Source organism: Branchiostoma lanceolatum, chromosome 10 (genome assembly GCF_035083965.1).
Source record: "Branchiostoma lanceolatum isolate klBraLanc5 chromosome 10, klBraLanc5.hap2, whole genome shotgun sequence".
Classification (NCBI taxonomy): Eukaryota; Metazoa; Chordata; class Leptocardii; order Amphioxiformes; family Branchiostomatidae; genus Branchiostoma; species Branchiostoma lanceolatum.
The window spans coordinates 4,134,114-4,156,429 of NC_089731.1; the positions used below are offsets into that span (position 1 = coordinate 4,134,114).

The 22,316-nt window shown below is 39.4% G+C and overlaps 1 protein-coding gene across 1 annotated transcript; it reads right to left on the minus strand.

Annotated features, from left to right (window-relative positions):
• LOC136443653 (uncharacterized) lies at positions 1-13,452 on the minus strand. Its single transcript, XM_066440970.1, has 2 exons — positions 13,257-13,452; positions 1-1,907 (listed from the first exon to the last, which is right to left on the minus strand). The coding sequence occupies exons 1-2, from the start codon at positions 13,332-13,334 to the stop codon at positions 576-578; spliced, it is 1,410 nt and encodes a 469-aa protein (XP_066297067.1). The 5' UTR covers positions 13,335-13,452; the 3' UTR covers positions 1-575.
• Positions 13,453-22,316: the final 8,864 nt, after the last annotated feature.

Genomic DNA, 22,316 nt, shown 5'->3' on the forward strand with positions numbered 1-22,316 from the left:
TTGACGTTTTATAGATGCTTTTATTCTTTCTTTCAACGAAGAAGATCGGTCTAACTTCGCACATGACAATTCATTATGTACAATTTAGACCAGAATGATTTTCCAGCTTCGTCATATAATCATTTCATGAAATAGACACATGTCTTGTTTAATAGTTAATCCTTTACATCATTGTGATATGAAGCTTTTCTGCATTCTTCATTAAAGCAACTAAGTCTGTGAACACCTGATTATAGCCAACTACCAGCTAGTTGTCATTAATGCAATTCTATAACTGATGATTGCCGCTATGATAAAATCTGACCATCTCTGTAAATGTATGCTATTGTAGTAGTTTTATGTATCATGATAATTCATTCTAGATTAAGCAGCTCACTATTAACTGATGTTCCTCTCCCATTGACTAAATTCTCCTTGTGTTTGGTAGCCTTGGAATGCTTGGATTTGACTTAAATCACTGTTAAGAATCTAAGCATGCAAACTGAGATTAAATAGGCAAGGTTTCTTCACTCCTGGCATTAATACTGGTGCTCTGTGCTGGACGTCTGGGTTCCTGGCTGCTCCATGTATAGTGGCTACTCCATCCGCCTGGGGCCTTTGTCGGAATTCGTGGTTTGGTCAGACATCATCTCGGCTCTCTTCTGGTAACCGCCATTCTCGATGGGAGACAGGACAGGCGACTTCTTCACCTCTCTCTTGCCGAAACAGATCGGATCGGTCAGATACTCACACTTCGCATCCTCATCAGACCCCTCCTCGGCCTCTTCCTCTTCGAGCTGCATGAGGGCATTGATGGCCGAATCGTAGACGTCGTTTTCGAGAGCCGAGTTGTAACCCTCGACTTCGTCGGAATTTGATCTCTGGATATGTCCTTCGTCGGCGGGATTCAGGGACGCCAACCTCTTGAATTGGTCGATCTCGATTGGACTAAGCAGCGGCCACCTCTTAAACTGACCGTTGTCCACGGGGCTTAGTGGGGAGGAGCGCTTCCCTGGAAACAAATCGCCAGCTGCGTCGCAGTCATTGCCGGGGGTACAGGCGAACTGCCTTCTGCGCTCTAGTCCTGTTGAGTACACCCGTTTGCCCTGCCCGTTGGTGATGGGGCTTAGGGGTTCTCTCTTACCTTGACCGTTGTCGATTGGACTCAGGGGGTGTCGTTTCGCTTGTACATTCTCGATGGGACTCAGGGGGTCTCGCTTGCCTTGTCCATTCTCGATGGGACTCAGGGGGTCTCGCTTGCCTTGTCCATTCTCGATGGGACTCAGGGGGTCTCGCTTACCTTGTCCGTTCTCGATGGGACTTAGGGGGACTCGTTTTCCTTGCAATTGTCCGTTGGTGATGGGACTCAGGGGGACTCGTTTTCCTTGCGATTGTCCGTTGATGATGGGACTCAGGGGGTCTCGTTTTCCTTGCGATTGTCCGTTGATGATGGGACTCAGGGGGTCTCGTTTTCCTTGCGATTGTCCGTTGATGATGGGACTCAGGGGGTCTCGTTTTCCTTGCGATTGTCCGTTGATGATGGGACTCAGGGGGTCTCGTTTTCCTTGAAATTGACCGTTGGTGATGGGACTCAGGGGGTCTCGTTTTCCTTGAAATTGACCGTTGGTGATGGGACTCAAAGGGTCTCGTTTTCCTTGCGATTGTCCGTTGATGATGGGACTCAGGGGGTCTCGTTTTCCTTGAAATTGACCGTTGGTGATGGGACTCAGGGGGTCTCGTTTTCCTTGAAATTGACCGTTGGTGATGGGACTCAGGGGGTCTCGCTTGAAAAGCCACTTCTTGTAATTGTATTGACCGTTTTCGATGGGGTCCAGCGGTGTTCTCTTAAAATAGTAAATTGGAGCAGATCTCTTCACTACTTGTTTCCTTGCAGCGCTGATGGTCTGATCTCCGTTACCTTCATGTTCCTGAAGAAAGAAATTTCAATGATCAGTTCAATTTGTGATTATTAATTCGGAAAATAGCATACAAAGACCTGTGAAGTCAAGCAACTGAATATAATTTTGAAACAGTCAGACGTTTCAGACAACATCCACTGTCTTTCGTCAGTAGCTAAGGATAGGACTGGAAAACCAAGTTTTATACCAAAACTCTGAATAGATATGTTAATGAGGTTAAGACAACATGTGAAGTGTCTATTTGTAAGATACAAAAAGGTGTCTTATGTAAAACCTTTGACTTTCAAGTAAGAAAAGAAAAAGCCAAAGGATGTCAATATTTAAACATGACAGCTTATAGATGTTGGCCACACGCACTGATCCTTTTCCCCTGAGTTCGGTAACAATTAACGGGAACCAGAAAACCCCCAGAATATAAGTGGATGTCCCAGTGGCGTTACGGCCGAAAATTACTTTGATGTGACAGAAACCAGAAAGCCAGTTGTCTTCTGAAATAGAAGACAACTGGAATGACAAATTTTGTAAAATGAAGAGGATATTGTCTTCTTGGGCCCCTCGGTATTTAAGTATCTTGGGCAAAATATTGGTTCTTAAAAGTTTAGTTGCATCTCGACTTTCTTATATGTTGGGCGCACTAATACCTCCAGACACTTTTCTCAATAAAGTAAACTCTCTGTTCTTTAAATTCATATGGAAAAAAGACAGAGTGAAACGTAATGTCATTATTCAAGAACATGCAGCGGGTGGTCTAAATATGATAGACATGAAAATCATTCAAGCAACCTGTATGTTAAAATGGGTTAAGAAATTACTTTATCCTGATACACTTGTTTCTACATGGAAAAAAATCCAGCTGAGTTATTTGGATATCTTTGGACCCAATCTAACTATCTTCAAGTGTAACTGCAAGATGTCTCAATTACAGCCTGTAGGCTATATACAGTCGCTACCTGATTTCTACAACAATATGATCTGTGTGTGGTACAAGGTAAAGCCAGTGGAAGAAATAGAAAATGTAACAGATATAGCATCACAACTCTTGTGGAACAATTTGTGTATTATGTACAAAGGGAAAATGTTGTTCTACCGTAACTGGATTAACAAGAATATTGTGTATGTCAAGGATGTAATTGATTGTTATGGTAATGTTATATCTCTGAATGATGTTAAGAATACTGTAGGAAATTACCCGAGTTTAATCTTCGAGTACAATGCTCTTGTGAATGCTATTCCATCTAGCTGGAGAGTAGTACTTCATTCTGATGAAGTTCATCAATACAAATTACTTGGTAAAGACGTGACAGTCCAAAACAATAGTTTCTTTAGAAATATATTAACATTACAAAAGGAAACCAAACCCGTTTCTCAAAGTGCTTGGGAGAAAAGATTTCCACATTTTGACTTCCAAGCTAACCCATGGAAAGCCATATGGGAAGCCCCTTTTCGAATTACTAAAGAACCAAAATTGCGATCTTTACAATGGAAAATTTTGCACAATATTTATCCCACAAGGGTCAGTTTATTTAACTATGGAATAGCAACAAACAATAAGTGTGCTGTTTGTGATACCGTTGATTATTTAGAACATTTCTTTTTTGAATGTATAAATGTAAAACCTTTATGGTCAGAAATTGAAAACTTTTTTCTTTTTGAATATGGTTATACACTGTCTTTAACAACACATGATGTAATCTTAGGGTACCAACTTTCCAATCTAAAACAATTTCAGTACATAAACAAACTTATATTGCTGGGAAAAAACACAATTTGCAAATTTAAGTATGGAACAAATCGAACGGACATAATTACACTATTCAAATCCGAATGTTCTTTAAGAAAAATATGATTGTATGTATATATCAACATTGTTGACAGTTACTAGCTATTACCATGTATTTTTGTACTCAATGACAATAAAGTTTTATTTAAAAAAAAAAAAACAAGTAGCAGTGTCTGCATTGTAATACGTTGTAGTGAGATATGTCTCCTAGCGAATACATCTGTGCGCATGCGGCAACATAGTCTTCACGAAAAGTTCTGCTTGAACTAAGTCTTGTAGATGTATCAAAAGGAATGAGATAAAACATTAAGATAAAACAGCTACGTGTATCCTCCATTCAAACACTGTGTTTAAGTAGGCTTCAGATTCTTCTATAGCTGTCCATAGTTGTCTTCTTTTATTGTATATTGACACTTGTCAGTCTAGAATCATACTTCTTCATATCCTAAGTGGCCCATTGACGAAACAGTGGAAGCGTGGAGAAGGCACTCAAGACACTGCAGGACTTATACCTTTTACGGAGATAATTCAAGTGTCCTGTTATTGTAGTTGTTGAGATTTTCTGAAAGCTGTAGGGTCATCTTGTTTCTGCATGTAATGTCTTGTCTTGAAGTTAATTTGTACTTATGGTAGATCTGAGAATATTCTTTATAAGTCACACTCGCGAAACGGGTCATGAACTCATTTTGATATGATATTTCACAAATGTTTTTCAATGATGTAGAATAATTGTAGATTATCCATGTATGCGTTTTTGAACAGTTTGAACTTTTGAGTGGTATGAATAGCGGTTATTTTTACATTTATCTATTCATCCCTTTGAAGCCTTCATCACAATGTCTGAAACACTTCATGTTATTGATTCTCTCTCACGAAGGATTCTCTGAATGAAGTAAAAAGGCGGCACATAGACGCCTCATTTGCAACAAACGTTTAAAAGATGAGAAGTCACTGTTGAGTCACGACGAAAAGGTTTGAGCGATTTCCGCAAGTGCCGACAATCGATTTCGGTCTGCTTTTGTTATATATGTTTCGAAGAAGCGTTTAAAGAAGAAGAAACCACTGGCAGGAAATGCGGAATCGAACAAACTAGAGTCAGCAGAAATTATGTCAATATTCTTCAGTCAGAGTTAAGTACATGACAGCTACTGTTGCTCCCGTCATTACTTCACCAATCATAAGGAGGCCTTGGCTGTCTTTTGGTGTTTTTCTCTAGCAGTAGATGTCCAGTGACAGATAACACATCTTATTAATATCCAAGCAGATCTAATGGTGACAAAGACCACCAAGGTGGCTATATGAAGACGCCTTTTGTCAGTTGGATATGGTCTTTAACTCTTTGCCACCATTAGATCTGCTTGGATATTAATTTTTTGCCTGTAGGACTGAGCGTCGGTAGTTACAGACTATGGTAGCTTTGATTTTTTTATAAACCAATAGAACTGTAAATAAAGTCATCGCCGACGACAGCATTGGGACAACGGTATAAAAAGTAAAGATCTTCAACCAAGACGCATACGGGATGGTGCATTTACAGTTCATTATTACACCCCCCTCTCCACTGGCAATTGTTAAGCGACTCTGAGCGACAAAAAAAAACTCATTAACGGTGCAAACGAATTTCATCGAAGAGGAGGTTATTTTGGTTTCATTTTAGTTTTGTTTTAGTCTGATTGTCATCCTGTTACAATTCCAGGCTCTACCTTCACCAAACGAAACGTAGAGCCTGTAACTGGAACAGGATGACACTCCTGCTAGTTTCGTTGTATTTGAAATCATAATTTTATATCATGGATCCTATTCTAATTATATATCAATATTAGACAATGCAGATGCATTTATGGTCACTCAACGGTCGGTCCACGGACTCCATTCCGTGGAAAGGGACCTTGTGCTGATCCCCTATAGGTGGCAATGTGAGGACATGCGCAGCTTCAAGGCCAGCCCCGCTCAACCATAAACCTCCCGGCAACTCAAACAGATCCCAGCTCTCTATAGCATTAAGGGTGTAAGCCGTGCCTGAATAAAGGAAATTCATCGGCGTACATATCGCGATTTGAGCCAAGAAATCACCAACCAGGGTGTAGTTATAACCGGGCGTAAGGTCGGCTAAGGTTGTCGCATCGGAAGGTTGGGAAACCAATAGAGTGTTGCGGGGCGGAAGACTGCACTATGTGTTTTTGTCAAAGCCTAAGGCCTAGGCCTGTTGCAAATATCAATGTGTTGCGTTGAAAATAAAATATATAAGCTTATTACATTAAAAAAAACTACTACTAAAATAAATAAACTTACTACATGATTACTGTCTTAAATTTGGTTTTCATTGGCTTTGACATCCTTTTTGTAGGCAAAGGTAAATATGTTTCATTTTTTAGACTTGAAATAATACATGCATTGAAAGTAGCCTTTTTATATGGTACCAGCAGCAAATGCATGCTTCATAGACAGAATGGTTGTAAAATTAATCTGTCAACGGAGTAGACAGCACGTCCCATCAGCGTTGGTACAAATGAGCTGAAACATATTTCGGTCATTAACGTACTGCCACCTTAATCAATTTGATAATCCCATAAGTAATGCACAACTAGGAATCCCTCACCACGACAGAATCGAACGCCTTGTCGCATACGTATGGCATTTAAAGGTCGGTTTCACGTTGGCGCATCTGTGTTTTTCGTTAAACATGATTACCTATATTGTATCTGACTTGCGGTACATTAAGTCAAATTAGTGCCCCCTAATGGAAACCGTAGCCGCGTGATTGTCTCATCTACATGCGTCATCCGCAAAAGCAGAAGTGTACGCGCTGCCCACGGACAAAGATGATTACACGGTCAATCTAGCTAGCACATTGTCGGCCTGGAAGAGAAAACGACAGAAACCAAATAATAATATTTTGGTAAAGACCTTCCCTTTTTTTAAAAGTGAGTCTTTCTGAGACGTTTAACAGATCTTTCTTAGACATCGATGGGGAATTTGAGGGACATGCATTGTACATGTATTTTATAAATTAGAAGCAAAAATTTCATGAAGATGATAGCGATATCAAGTTCCTATGGCCAGAGGCTTTTTCGTGCGACATCATTCGTTGTAATATATATTATAGCACTTAAATGTATTTGTATATATATATATATATATATATATATATATATATATATATATATATATATATATATATATATATATATATATATATATATGTCATTCACATATGTCATTCACGTTACGAATTACTGTGACACGATCTACAAAGATGATGTCCCCGAAATAAGATGTATTTGATCATCAGGAGTTGGCAGGATTTATCTGGTTGTCTAAAACATATGTTATTTCGGCCTTTACAAAGTCTTTCAAATCTTCTATTCTACCCGTGATGACGAACACAGCAGGATATCACAGGATTTATCTGGTTGTCTAAAACATATGTTATTTCGGCCTTCACAAAGTATTTCACATCTTCTATTCTACCCGTGATGACCAACTTAGCTTATAGGAATTTAAAAAAAGACAACAACAATGATTTACTTTCAATAAAAAAGGATGATAATGTTTGAAGTTTTCTTGTGTTTCTACGTTGCTCCGAGGTAATTGTATTCCAACATATGGTACATGTTTTGGCCACAAAGGTCTCTTTCCTTATTAAATTCTCTTGCCTCAATTGACAAAGCAATGCATATGATATAGGAAATCAAATTTCCTCACCTTTAACATGGGTGCTCTTTACATTATATAGTCACCCGATGGGTTACGAAAGACCAAAATGGCATCTACATAATCCCATCTAAAGACTGGCATTCTGCAACCTTTCCGTGATTAGATTATGTTGGAGCCATGGGAGGAAGGATCTTAATGGAGTTTCCACCGGATCTAATTGTTGCCATGTAAACTAATGGTGGAGCGTAAGGATTGGGATGGGGTGAAAAGGTTAACAAATACCCTGGTGATCTTACTTGAGCTGTTTGGGTTCCGGGAAAATAATCTACATTAAAACGAACCAGGCAGATGATTTAGGACAATATATCAAACTTCGATTAACGTTAGTAGTTTTGTGCAAGCGTGACAAAGCCAATGTGTCTAGGCGAATGTTAAAGGTCTTCCATTTATTTTTCTATGTAATTGGTATTGTAAGATTTCTAATGCATTTCTAATCTATCAAATTTAGATCATGTCTGTATCATTGCATAGTCTGTTTACTGGTGTAATTTGAAAGAAGTTAAGTCTCCAAAGCGACTTTATCTAATGCCACAATTTGTGTAAAGATTAGCCTACAAAACATTCTATAATGATTAATTTTGAAACTTGTTATTAGAGGATATATGAGGTATATACATATATTATTTTTTTCTTCTTTTTCTCAGTTTCCGTGCCATTTCTAGAGACCAAAGAATATTGAAAATACTATTTTCATATATGATGAAATCATTGTTTGCATATCAAAGATTTATGCAACTTATACAATTGTATACAGATAATGCTAAATCTTGTCCCTATCTCACCTTATTTGATACAGGTTACATTACCGATTGTACATATTCTGAGATAAGATCTAGATGAACCTCTTTTGCTTTCTGTAAATCCCATCAAGGCTTACGGTGAGTACCCTAGGCAAAAAACATTCCCTAAATCCACCGACAGTGTATTCATCGAGAAGCAGTAGCAACTTAGCGATATCGAACTTCCTTGGGCTATCCACAAATGCCGATTCATTTTGTGCGATAGCCTCCGTCGGTAATGTAATAAACGCTAGCCAGAAAGTTGATAAAAGAAATCTAGGTCAATCAACCACTCAAAAGCTTTTTGATGAAGACATGACGATTGACCGGCTCTTTGTGAGTAATCGTTCTGTCACAGATGTCTACATGTCATTTGCAATGACTTTCTGTTGCCATTTTGGGGAAATGGGCAAAAAGTAGAAACAGATTGTGCTCTGGGACGTCTATAAAATTCTAACAAGATCATAATTCCTTTATCAGACAGAATGTCTTCCCTAGCTATAGCTCTTATCCTATTATATTCTGTATCCGCTGATCACAGGTTGATTCATATGAAACGACACAATCAACGTCCATTCAATCTGCTGACAAAGGCCGATAAGTCTCATTCAGTCAGGTACAGGAGCTATTCCAATATCAATCAGCTGTATGTTTGCTCGCTACAAAACGTATGGCTATACGGTGGTTACAGTCTCCCAAGCAGATACGGGCCCCAAGCAGATACGGGCCCCAAGCAGATACGAGAACCTGGCCCCGATAAGTTGAAAAATCGCCGTGCGAGAGGCCTGCAATGGAGGCTAGTTTGTTTGCGCGTCTTGGAGATAAAATAAAGCGGTTCCCGACCGGGTTTGTCCGGCCCTCGTATATCTAAGGTCTTCTTCACACGACATGGGCGTGGTGATGAACGGATCAATTAGATAGTCTTCCGCCTTAAGAGAAATTTGCTCTCTCTCTCTCAATCCTAGCTTCTTGCTTTAAGTGGCTCTATCAACTACACGAAGGTGATGCCAGATGCACTTGACATTGTACGAAATAAGGTATCAAAGCATGCTTAAAGGTCATCGTAAATGTGACTTTAAGAATTGGAAGTTTATCTTTAACTTCCCCTTTACGTATCGTGGGTTTGGGTCATATTCGGTAATTTACTCAATATTGCATGGTGCTTTGTTTCTCAACATAACAAAGAGTTGTTTGCCAGCCTTGTTTTAGACACACGCGGGTGGATTTCTTTCGATGTTGAGTTTTCCTGAAAGAATATTAGCTGACCCAAATAAGTCACGATGCATCAGTATCGTGCTGATAAATGCAGTATTTGGGGAACTCATTAAACCGTAACCCATATCACAGACATGTGCAAACGTAGAATTCAAAAGCTGGTGTTCTTCTCATGCAGGATACTGTATTTTCTTTATGTTCTGATAGATTTGACAGATCGTGTTCTGGTTGTGTTGAACGCGATCTATTCTTCGAGTGTAAGATCGTTATACAAGTTTTGGTAAGTAGAAGCTGCAAAATCTAACTCGTATTTCTTTCCCTCGATAACATCAACATGTCTTATCAAACAACGATACGCTACCAATAACATGTTCAGAAAACACAGAGCTCTACAGAATATGATTCGCACCAAAGCGTGAAAACAGGATGTATGGGCTTGATTTTGGTTGACATTATAATTGCAATTAGTTCAGATATCCTCATTGCTGTGTGTTGTACGTATACGTACACTGGGTATGCTTCACGCATCCTTCATAAGACCATGCTGATTGGATTATATGGATGACATCCTATGGGGACCCCAAAAGTGATGCGAGCGTGCGAATAAAAAAAAGTTTGGCAATCAAAATGTTGCCTTCATTATGAAATATACGTGGTCAGGAAGGAGGAACGAAAGTAAACACACCGAATATGGCAGAACGAAATATAGATTCGTCATTTCTGTTCGTTCAAAACTTCCTCTTGGACTTTGGAATTGACGTCGGCATTAGCATCGGGTTTTTTAAAATATATTTTTGCAATTCACAGCATGTATTTTCTCATTTTACAACTGCTTTTAACGATTTACAGTTTGGCCGAAAACTTTTTATTTTTATTTTTGGAAACGGACGAAAATTGATGAGCGCGCGGATGTCATCCATATTATCAAATCAATATGGCCTAACACACAAACCACCAGCTGCTGTTGCCAATTACCGGAGTACAGACGAAGTTGTTGACCCTCCATTTCCAAACGTCTGTGTTCACGTGTTTTCATAAGTCAAGGATGGCTAGTTTGATTGCCACGCGTATCCTGGATGCAGCAGCTGTGGTAATGGGGCCAGAACAAGACATATCTATTGCGGCAAGGGCACAACACGACAGCCAAATACAGTGTTGCTTTCTGATATGTTTTGGTTTTCTGTTCTAGCCGTCTGCATATCACCAATTTAAAGACGAGCGATGCGATGTATTCTCTTGTGGCGTTAATGTTTTTGTATCCAAAATCGTTAAACAAGTTGTCCTACGCTGCATCATATACAACTGTTGGGCAATACAATTATCATGTCAATTATGCTTGATGATGTAATACTTAACAATGACCATATAGTAGACAGTGACAGAAAACATAGATCATTTTAGAGTCTTGATCCCCCGGTATAAGTGCAACGATGACAGAAAAAGTTTGAGACGTAAAGCCCTTGATGCTTAACGGATGTGTGCGGCGCACAATATCGACCGTTTCCTTCTTTTTGAGAAAGGTACAGAGGAGAACCATATTTCTTTGCGGTAGCTTGAAGGGTCCGTTGCCGATGATCAAATATATCTTCCTGTAGCAGCAATAACTGGTGTGAAAGATAAGAGTATATTTTACTCTGAAGGAGCAAGCATTCTGTCATATTGATCCACGATGAATTACAATGTCGGGTATTTTGACAGAAGATAAACTGTCCGTGACGAAGAAATAATTTCCACCAAATTATGCTGATCCAAAGGCTTAAGAAGGGTGAAAACACAATTGAACACGTCTTTAGACCTTCTCAACAATGCATCATACTGATAATGAACGTGTAGGTTAAATGGAGCGGACGACATCATCAACAGGTTCTTGTTGAATTGAGTTCTATGAAGCAAATCTATAGTGAGACGTATGAACACCAGACCCAGTCTAAAAACCCAATTATCGGTATTCAAGCTATACGATATATCTTTAACAATGTCCCAAGAGCTTTTATTAACAATGTCACAGGAGCGCTACGGAATCTGCACCCATGCATCTTTTTCAGACATGCCCGTTTAACTGGCTCATACTCTGATTTGTTTCGCCTTATCGATCTTATAAAAGGTGACTGCACCATCGGCCCTCTACTAGCGGTCTCTAACCCGGAGCGCTGAACCGTGGAAGAATGAATGCCTTTCCAGGCAACACATGTCGACTCTCATTATATCTACGTCCCCCGGGAATAGTGCCGTAGGTCGTAGACTACAGCCTGATACAAAGTATAACAAGATACAATTATGATAATCATCATCAGGCTTACTGCAAATGAGAACCTGACGATGGTTAAACTTTTCTTCTTTTTTCTGATTTTAGACAAAGACGATTATCCTGTCGCTAAGACATATCGACGGACTGAAATCGTTCATAGCAGCGTCCCTAATTCGTCTTGAGTTGTCTTATTTCCTAACTTGCATAAGGGGTTGGTCCAATTTGCGGCAAACATGTGACGTCACTCTATATGTGTGTTGTTTCAGACCGCAGGTGAGCTAAGGTGTCTAATTCCCTTTTCAAGGAGAGACAGAGAATCAAGTCGCGCGCAGGTGCTATCTGTAGAGTTTAATCACACCCAGGGGCAATGAAACATCAGCATACGCTCATGCCATGTGTTACCTATCACCTTATCAAAGTATAGTGGTCTGTTAGATAACTTTTCTGATTATCTATTATGCCTTGAAAAGAAAAATTGCTTGAAAAACAAAACGGAGTGTCGGGTTGACGCTGGTGAACAGCTTGGTAATGAACTCAAATTCTTTCTGTCTAAGAACGTAGCTCCTGCAAAACCGACTTTGCCTATTTTTGTACAACAAAATAAGATGAGAAACCTAGCTAACTTAAGTTAAAACTGTTGAAGGGAATTTATATCATATGTTTTATCTAATTTATAAATTCAAAAGGTTTTTAATATTCCATCCAATGTGATCTTTGTGTTTAATTCTGGATTGTCGATATGTTCCGTTTGTTTGTCTTCCGATTTAAAATCTTTCGTCGATCTTTTTTCTTTGAATTTGTTCTATTGATCTGTCTCTCTGGCCCGAGGAGAGTGAACTGATATCCAATTTCAACCCTTTTTGGCACAATACCAGACAATTTGAAGCTTGGCATTTCCGTGAGGCGTAATCTGAGTATTCTGTTTTTCTCCAAAAGTCATATCAAATGTTGTCTTTTGTCCAGGCTAATTTGGCCTAGTTTTGCCGTATATTGACTCAGTTCTTAACACCGCGTCAAAATTACGCACATTGCAGGAAGATATTTTCAATTTTGCAAAAGCAAATTTGACTTTCGCTGGAGTTTGTCACTTTCAAATGTTGTGAAAATCTGATTACGGTAGGTTTATGCTGCCTTGCACACCAAAGAATCTAGGAATCAACCAGAGATCATTTCAAATGCGTCTTTCCTTGCTTAGGGCCTTGTCACACTTGTGCGTATATTCAGGCGCGCATGAGTTCCGCAGTAACATTTTTTGGGGTTTAAGTAAATTTAAGGGGAGGAAGTTGTTTTCTACTTTGACCCACCGTTGGGCAGTCTAGTTATCAAACCAAAGAAGTTACTTCTTCGGCTGCAAACTTAACCTAAACCAAAACATGTTAATACGCAACTCATGCGGGCTTGTATATACGCACAAGTGTGACAGGGCCTTTAGCATACAGTGCCTTGTCTGAGACAGAAAATAAGTTCTGACGGTATCTACAGCCTTCTCGCAAAAGCGATACAAAATGGATACAAATTGGCGAAGAACGTCGTAATCACATCAGGATTCAGGGTAAAATACATAATTATCTACACGTCGTCCTACATTATGTCAGACACAACCGGCGCCCGATCCTTACCTCTTTTTTTCCTGTCGGTGCCGCAAAGGTGGTCGCCAGCAGACAGAGCACGGCGGCTGCGATGACGGGTGTCTTCATGGTGGTGGCGGGTCGGGCTTCTTTGGGAATCTGGTACGAGGGTTGTCGTGGCGTTGTCGGCTTGTTGTCGGGTGTTCCCTTCCAGTAGCGCGTCGGTTGTGTGAGTGAAGCGGACGGACTGCAGGCCTTATTTTATAGCCAACACGAGTGCACTGGTACGGGCGTCGTGATTGGACGACCCGCCCACACTCCCTCGCGTCGAGATGGGGAGCGGTCCAATGACGCGCTTCCTTATTTGTCTCTTCAACAAGATATTCTATTTGAAAAAAAAAAGAGCGTTTACTTGAAAAAAAATTGATGCCCACTGGCCACCCAGCTGAACGTGCGAACGTAGGTGTGTGGTCTCATTTTAGTCAATAGGAAAGTAAACACAACGGAGGCAGCCACTTATAATCAGGATATTGAATACGTCTGCCTTTATCACAATCCAAACAAATCAACGTAAAACTTCTGTAAGCACTTCATGGAGGGATGGTAATATTTGATGGTGACTAATTCTTTATTTCGAATGTGCAAATCTCAGGTTGATGTAAAGCGTTTCCTTTTAAACGACTCACAAAGGTTTATAATGAAGTCGTTCTTAATACTCACTTCCTTCTTTTCCGGATATCCTTTTTGCTTTGTGATCAATGCCATGAAGCCTGCAAAGTACTATGTGGGACACCTGATTTCCACACTGACAGCAAATAAGGAGCATACATATGTACACAATACACCTACATTGTACATATTAAGCGTCAAACTGAGTTTTGTACACTTTATACATGTATAACAGAATTATTTCCTCTTCTTAAACAAAAACAAGATGTAGGCATGGGCCTTACCGTTCATCAGTATTCTACTTTTTCTGTTTATGTTGTGCAATAAAGTAATACATGTATAACAGAATTATTTCCTCTTAAACAAAAAATGTGGGGCAAGGACCTTGCCGTTCATCATTATTCTACTTTTTCTGCTTATGTAAGGTGTGTATGATAAGACCCGGAAGTAAGACTGACATAACTCATAAGGCTCATTTAGACGTACATCACGACTCAGGTTTGTTGTTGGCTACCCCCATCACTTAAAACCGCAGACGACATTTGACAAATGGCAGGAACAGAAGCATCCGGTGCCCGGCCAGAGACTGGGAGGTTATTGACGGGCATAGCTGAGATACGTGTAACCTTTTGTTTTAATGGTATGGACTTGCGCATGTACTGCCTGTACCCCACCTGTAACATATACATAGAAAATGTAGGTCGTATCCGTACGCGGTTTCTGTAATTGCAACGCTGCGTTTGGTCGATGGGTGGATAAAAAATGCAGCAATGTAGAGAAATTCGTAGAGAAGATGTTGAATAAAAGATCAGTTGCAAAAGGCTCGTGGCCCAATGTCCGTTACGAATTACATGAACGGACATCCGAAGAAAAAAACATGAAAAATCACAGAACACTCAGACAAAATGACTTCGATTGAACAATGTTTCCGGAGGTTTAGCTTCCTTGGTAGATTATACCATTACTGTAGCAGCGGTAATAGAGTATTACATGTCCCAGACAATGGCTTAGCCGACAGTTTGACTTCACACTCTTATAAAAGGACAGGAAGAAGGAGTTTAGCCGCATTAAGACGTTCTGCGTTAAGAAGTTACCGATGGAATATGGTACCGAATGAAGGTTGTTATTTTCACTTTTTACTGGAATTGTTATTTGCCCCACATCGGTACATCACGAAACCAAATGCGCATTTGGATCCCTTGATAGGTACACAATGTATCATTGAATAAGATCATTGCATATGATAGTTGCGTGGGCCACAATCGGGTATGTAAGAACAAATCATCATTATTCTAGTAATAAAATGGCTGCCAAATCCACAATTACATTTTCCTAATATCTGATATGCAATTTTCCTGCTAAGTCGGTGATCATCATTGCCTCCAAATTACAGAAACGTCGTCCCTCTCTTTCATCTATAGCCCATGACGAAACACACTCCCTGTTATTTGTCAGACCGGAACGGCTTTGGGCAAAATTGAAAGGGTTCGTGTCCAAAGCCTCAGCGTCATAACGACAACAGGATGTAATCTGAGGTATGTCGATTATGTTTCTTCAATTTCTAATGACATCTTTGGACGTCAGACGGAAGTAAGTGCCACGGTAACGACCACTGGGCATGCGCACTCGCTGTGTTTGAGCGAACACTCGTCTCTTCTTAACTCCTTCCATCCCTCTCCTTTTTTTACGTTTGTGAATATTAGACATCCAGGTCACGTGAAAGAGTAATAAAATTAAGTCTTTGATGATAAAATTCAGTAGTCCAATCGTAAAGTCTCAATTTTATCCTTCTTTTTCCTCTCTTTTTTGTTTTACATTGATGGAGTCTCATCTTTGTTGCTGTTGCTAAAAGATAATTTTTATGGATGATTACTGGTCAGGGAAAAATAGAAATGATTGCAATTATTCAAATGAGGAAGGTATGTCTTTCATTTGATAAACCGCAGATTGACCATCATGCATTACCGCCCACATATAACCTTCGTGGGTTGGTTTAATCATATTCAAGGTCCTGTCACAAATGTAGCTTCCATGTCACTCTACACTCAACAATTCAAATAAAAGAAATGTCTTTGTTTTAATCAATGATAACGATCTCCACTCTACGATAGCTCTTCGCAAAACTGATACCTCAATTTCGGACTCACATCTCTGTAACTTGTAAAGATCAACCCGGTTGTGAATAGAAATTCAGAAAGTAAGCCTTGAAGAGGGCCATCGAAACACTGTGGTTATCTATTTATAGGCGCTAAACCATTTTTTTCCAGGGGATTTCCAGCGGTAAGATCATTCTTGCGTGCGGTGTGTCACTTCCAAGGTCACCACTCACCAGGTAAGATAAAGTCTATATGTCGAAAAACGTGTTTTGACAACATGCTTGAGGTGATAACCGGTAATCATATCACCATGTTCAGAGGGAAAGATTAATGCGTATGCAGGTTCAATTTAGGACAACCGTAAATAAGCCATAAGCTACCTATGACGCTTTGAAACTCAGCGCTAGCTTATAAAATATAAAGAAATATTTCATTCTAAAACACTTGTTATGGCCGTATCATGTTTGTCCTAAGGGTTCTCTCGAAGGACGTCATCACTAAATTATTCATAAAATCAAAACTTTTGCTGAAGGAGTCACATCCGTGACGACATCGATGGGATTTCTGCTCGTATTTAAGGTCTGATTGCTTCCGTGTGACCAGGTGTTTTTTTCTTTACCAATCACTATACTCGTATGTACAATGAACTCATCAAAGTTGGAGACACTTCCGGTGTAAAACATTTATTTATTACGTGTAATCTACTGGTAGAAAGGTAGGAGGAAATCCTATGCATCTCTAAATCTATCAAAGGAGATGATGAACCTAGTTCGTAAAAGCCCTTGGCAGTATATGGCCTTTCCGAGAGATGAGAGGGTTGTTGGCTGATGCCACGTGCGTTTTTTCTCGGAACACTCATGCGACGCAGCTGGTCGGCGTTAAAATCTTACCAACAGGCAATGATGAGGCTATTTCAGCCTATTTTCGGGTAGATCATCAAACGGTGTTTATGTCGCTAGGTTTTACTTTGTTTCGGGAAAGGTAACGAGGACACTCTGATAAAATGGTTGTTCTTCCCGGTTACTGCACTATATGGTCTCCCGTCAGCACAGGGATCCTTCATCCTCTATTCTAGCCAAAGAGTTGGTTGACAAGTTGTATTCTTTTTATTTCAACATCAAAAAACACATAGTGATGCCGCACTCAAGTAAACACACTTTAGTTAAGTGACATCACTAAACACAAGAAACAAAACGTGACAATTTGTATGTTGAGTATTGGCTAAGGGTTTGAAATTATAATTCCTACCAACATGGGTGAACTTTGGCCTAAACATACTTTAATCTGTGGTTTTTACTTTGCGTTTAAAGAGGTATTAAGCAAAGTTGACTAAAGTGTACATAACATTGTCCTCTAGCTATATGCAGATTGCTTTAGCTAATCTTTGCCCCATAGGATATAAGCGACCAGTGAAAACTTAACGAGTGAAGAAGTTGGAGGTCTCTTAAAGTAAACAGTAGCAGTTTGTTGCTATAACAGCGTCGTTGATGGATTTTCTACGACCCACGTTTTCTATCCAGATGTTACAAGTAAGGTACATGCCGTGTTACATTCAAATGTCAAAGACTGTCATTGCAGACTTTCGTGACGAACACAGGCCAACTTTTAGCTTACATAGATGTAACGTGCGGTAGCACAATTCCTCCGGGTCACATATATCTACCACCCTGACCATGAAAATGCGTCTAAAGACATCCCAAATGCAACATATTCCAGTAAAGCAGGGGGATAAATGTAAATGGACGATACCTGGCTGCTGGCATATTGCAACATCCTATACTGATCATCTATTGATTATTTGCAATTAAGTGAAACAAGGCCTAGTAAGACAATAATTCATCATTATATCCTTCATGTTATACTTTACTTGGTTACATTTTTTGGAAGATTTTAATGGTCTTAGGTATGAAGTTTGAAAGTTGCATTAATTTGGTTCACTTGCAATAACTGCATAATATGTTGCGTTTACATTTTACAAGTTTATGTATAACCCGAATATGCTTTTACACTATAACATCGCCACCCACGCTAATCTCATGTAACCATACATTGATTAATTGATTCTATCAGGTAATACCTTCGTATGTTATGAATTTATATTGTATAACTTCTACCACCATACTCATCAGGGACACGTAACAAGGGGAAACAAAAAACGTACTTGCTCCGCGAGTGCCCTTTGCCATTTCTTGTGTGGCCTTTCACGCACCCGACCTTTCAAGTGGAATCATAACATGAGCCGTGGGTTTCCTTAAGTCTTCAACACAGGTATAAATCCAAGACGTAGATTCGACTTGATCCACTTCCGTTGGCTGTTGTAGTGACAAGAGAAGAAAACATCGTTCTGAATAAAAATAGAAGGCTCTTTCATATGAGATTATGGGATGGATATGCAGAAAAGCTTTCGGCGATTTAAAGGCACGGATGAACTGAAATCTTAAAGGACTACAATCTTTGAGACTGCATTAGTGATCATACTAATGATTCATTTAATTCTGTGTCTAAAAGTTACTTTTATGAATCTACAAAATGTAATGTTCTCAATGGTATATGTCTCGACACAAACAAATTGCACTGCGGAAAACATACGACATAAGTCGAAAACCTGTAACTTTTTACACTATACATCATATAGATTAATGCCTTGTCAATTTATTTCAAGGTCTATTGTTGGACGAGCTACCCTTCAAGTTATGTCTAAAAGATTAGATAAATGAAAGAAAACTTAACGATAAACATCACACTTCGCATGCCTATTACGTAACTATCCGGTATATGTATGGAAAAAAATCAATAACCCTGTGGATATCTTTATCTTTTGAAACACAGACGCAAAGATAAAAGTGTATCATGATATTTTGACGTTCCCGAGGGAAAAATTGAGTGGATTTGATCGATCTCCCATGGTAGAATTCCCTACACAAAATCTCCACCTCCGCTGTTCCTTCTTTGATATAGGATCACCTGCGCTTAGCGCGAGTTAACATACACAGCTCTGCAACAAATCATCCGATGCCTTGATCTTGTTTGCAAGGCATAGTAGTTAGCATATATCACAGCCAGCTGGCGGTTATGGAGCTGTCTGAGTCTTGCACATTTAGGTCACATGAGACCAATTAAATCGCCAGTATACACGTAACCTTAACGCTTCGTTCTCATTATGGGTGCAACATGTGGTTGTGATCCGTTAAAATGATCAAAGTGACAGTAATCATATAATTCTCAACATTACTCTGTTCAGTCATATGCGTAAGGCACCCTATGACCCAGATCCATTTGTAGTTGATCATATCTATATTTTCCATGTGAGTTTCATTATCTTATCTTATTCTCAAACGAGTTATACATGAACTATCACACGAATAACGATCTAAAAGAGCCTCACCATGGTCATCATCAATCAGGAATAACCGCGCCCAAACCTGCAGATTCAAAAGGATTAACATTCTGCTGTCTACGCTCACCCTTTGTAGACATGAAGCACTTATTTCAGCTTGGATTTCAAAGTGGGCAGATATCATTTCAAGAGACAGTATAACATATTTTTCTTCACCCGATGTTGACACCAGTTCTTGTAAAGAATGTGACGAACAAAAAAAGATAATCCTGGATTATTGTCGCACTGTCTTTATATATCCACATCATCCTCCAGTAGCTCTTACAACGAGATATCACTTTTAACAGGCGGGCTGTACATCCGGCGCCCTTTGTAACCGGTGACCTCTATGACCTGTGTTGGGGCTGCAGATCCCCTCAACCAATGTGTCCCTCTGCAAAGGGTCAAAGGGTAATCTTGCGTAGAAACAGTACCAAAGGAAACGTCATCTCTTATTTTGTCACTGTCAACTACAGACGCTGCATGCAAAAGGTGGTATGTGCTTCGATCGAACGCTGTGTTCATGTGAAATATTTGCGGTTTTCTTTCAGAAAATTATATGATATACCACAGCGGGGGATTCTACATTTATGTTTTTAATTTCTGATCTTTGAAATAGGTGAATATTACGTGACTATCAAGGAAATAATTGAAATCATTAAAGCAGTAGGATATTCTTATCATTGAGCTAAATTTTTTTTATTAAAACTTAAAGGTGATAATCACTGCGCACTCACGTTGGTTGAGATAACATTATCCTTTCGTAATTAGTACATTTTATGCACGGAACGAGGTTAAGGCTTGCTGCCTTGTTACTTCGTGTAATCTGCCCGACTGAGATTGTAACATATACAGTCACTGTGAGAAAAATAGAATCAAACACTCATGCAATGTCAACAATCCTGTTTGGTAAGAACTCACTGGTTGACATCTTTATATTACATATTCTATCGCTACCCACGTGCAACTGGGCAGCTAAACTGTCGAAAATTGTAACCTTTCAAATGCGAGATATGACATATCGTTTATGTATTTTGTGATTGTAGCACTCTTGCTATAAGAGAAATGTAACCACAGAGTTAACCAACACAATCAAAAGTTCTCAACATTTGAGACATTTATGAACAGGTTGTCAATAAGCCACTGCTAGTCACTTCAACTTCTGCGAAAGATTGAAAAATAAACAAGACCCGTGGCCGCCCACGTGAGAGACGCTACATACATGTGATCGTGGGGTCTTTGTTTTGGCTCCGTATTAAGTGATTTCGGTCTGCAAAGTATGGTACAAAATAGAGACAAAGATCTGTGAAACATGACTATTCAAACCATTGTGATGTAAACTAGAAATAGATCAATAGTTTAATCTGTTATAAGAACGTCTGTTTGTGACATATGTTCACTATGTAGGACACTGGCTTTCAACATAATCTAAACATTACAGCTAGTGCACATTGAATCATGTCTTAACTCTCGCTATCGTGAAGTCTAGGCCTAAAGATGAAATTAATGTAAAAATTATAGTGTAACCCATATATAAAGGAGCTACTAGAGCGCACAATAAACGTTAGACCCCACACAACTTATTTCAAGAGACTAGATGCTACAGTCAGATTTGAATATATCTTTAGATGCAACAACTCCAACAATGCAAAAATAGGTAACTATAAAATACTGCTTTGCTATTAAAGAAATACACCGAAACTCATAATCAGCCCACTCGATTGTAACACTCTATCAAAGACTTATGCGGTCCAGTGTTGTTTTAGTAACCAGGATGTTCCGTTTTATCCTATACCTCTATTTTTTACTATGTTTAATAGTTGTTGCCGTACATTGTACCGTGTACGACTGTGGTGCAATAAACTTACTCTTTGCGATTTTTACATACACTCGTCCCATTCATTTTGGAGGAAGTCTGGATCAACTAGTCGCATTTATTCTGAAAGCGGTCTGGATACTAACGTTACATCACTCTAAATACGTAAACTGAGTCACGACGTCTTGCAGTCCTTCACTTCCCCTTGAGTACCGTCTTTAGACTAAAAAGAGCTGATCTTGTAACAGCTGGACTGTGATTTCTGATCAAGCCCGTCACTTTCCGGGTTCCGTAAACCTTTCAACACTAATGGCAATGGCGTGTTTCGAAGTAGTTCCCCTACCAGCAGGTACAAACTACTTCCTGCCGAAGAGTAGCTTTCCATGCAGGTCTCTAAACGTTAATGGCTTAGCACTGATTTCCTGAAGACGCTGACACACTTGTCGTATGATACGAAATCCACCTTAATGAAATACTCGTGACTACGCACTGACAGGTCCATTTACCTTTTTGTACAATACGTGAAGGTACTAGTTGTGTTAGGCAAAGACATGCTGCACTTCTCGTTGAAATTGTATTAGTAACTTCATGATAGTGTCACTGCTGATCTGGTTAGGTATGTAATATATGAGTCGCTGTTGCTCTCATAAAGTTAACCACAAACCGCTCCGGCAAGTAGCCCACTTCAATCGTACACTGCCTCTAGTAAGAAACTTTGCCTTGCGAATAACACATTACTAAGTACCAAACCGTCAGGAATTTTGTTGTTGTTAATGAAATAGACCATTTCATTCTTTTAACCTGATTACAGTTTTGAGCGTGCAAATTTAAGCTGTTCTAATCAGATTAAATCAGATACTTTATCTCATCTTGTTACACATTTGTCTCATTTAGGGAAGGTATTACTACTCCAATTAATTAGATGTCTGCAACACTCGCTTAATTGACAAAAACCTGGTGACAGTAGAGTAATCTTAAAAGGGTATTTTGATCATCAGCAATACTCTGTCTGTGTCATGTCTTGTATATACAATGTGAAGGACATAATTGTACAGATGGAGTTCAGGATACATGTGAATGGGCTATGCGTCATCAGGAATCAAAGCAGATAATGATAATGGGCAACGTCACTGAGTTCCCGGAACAAGGACATC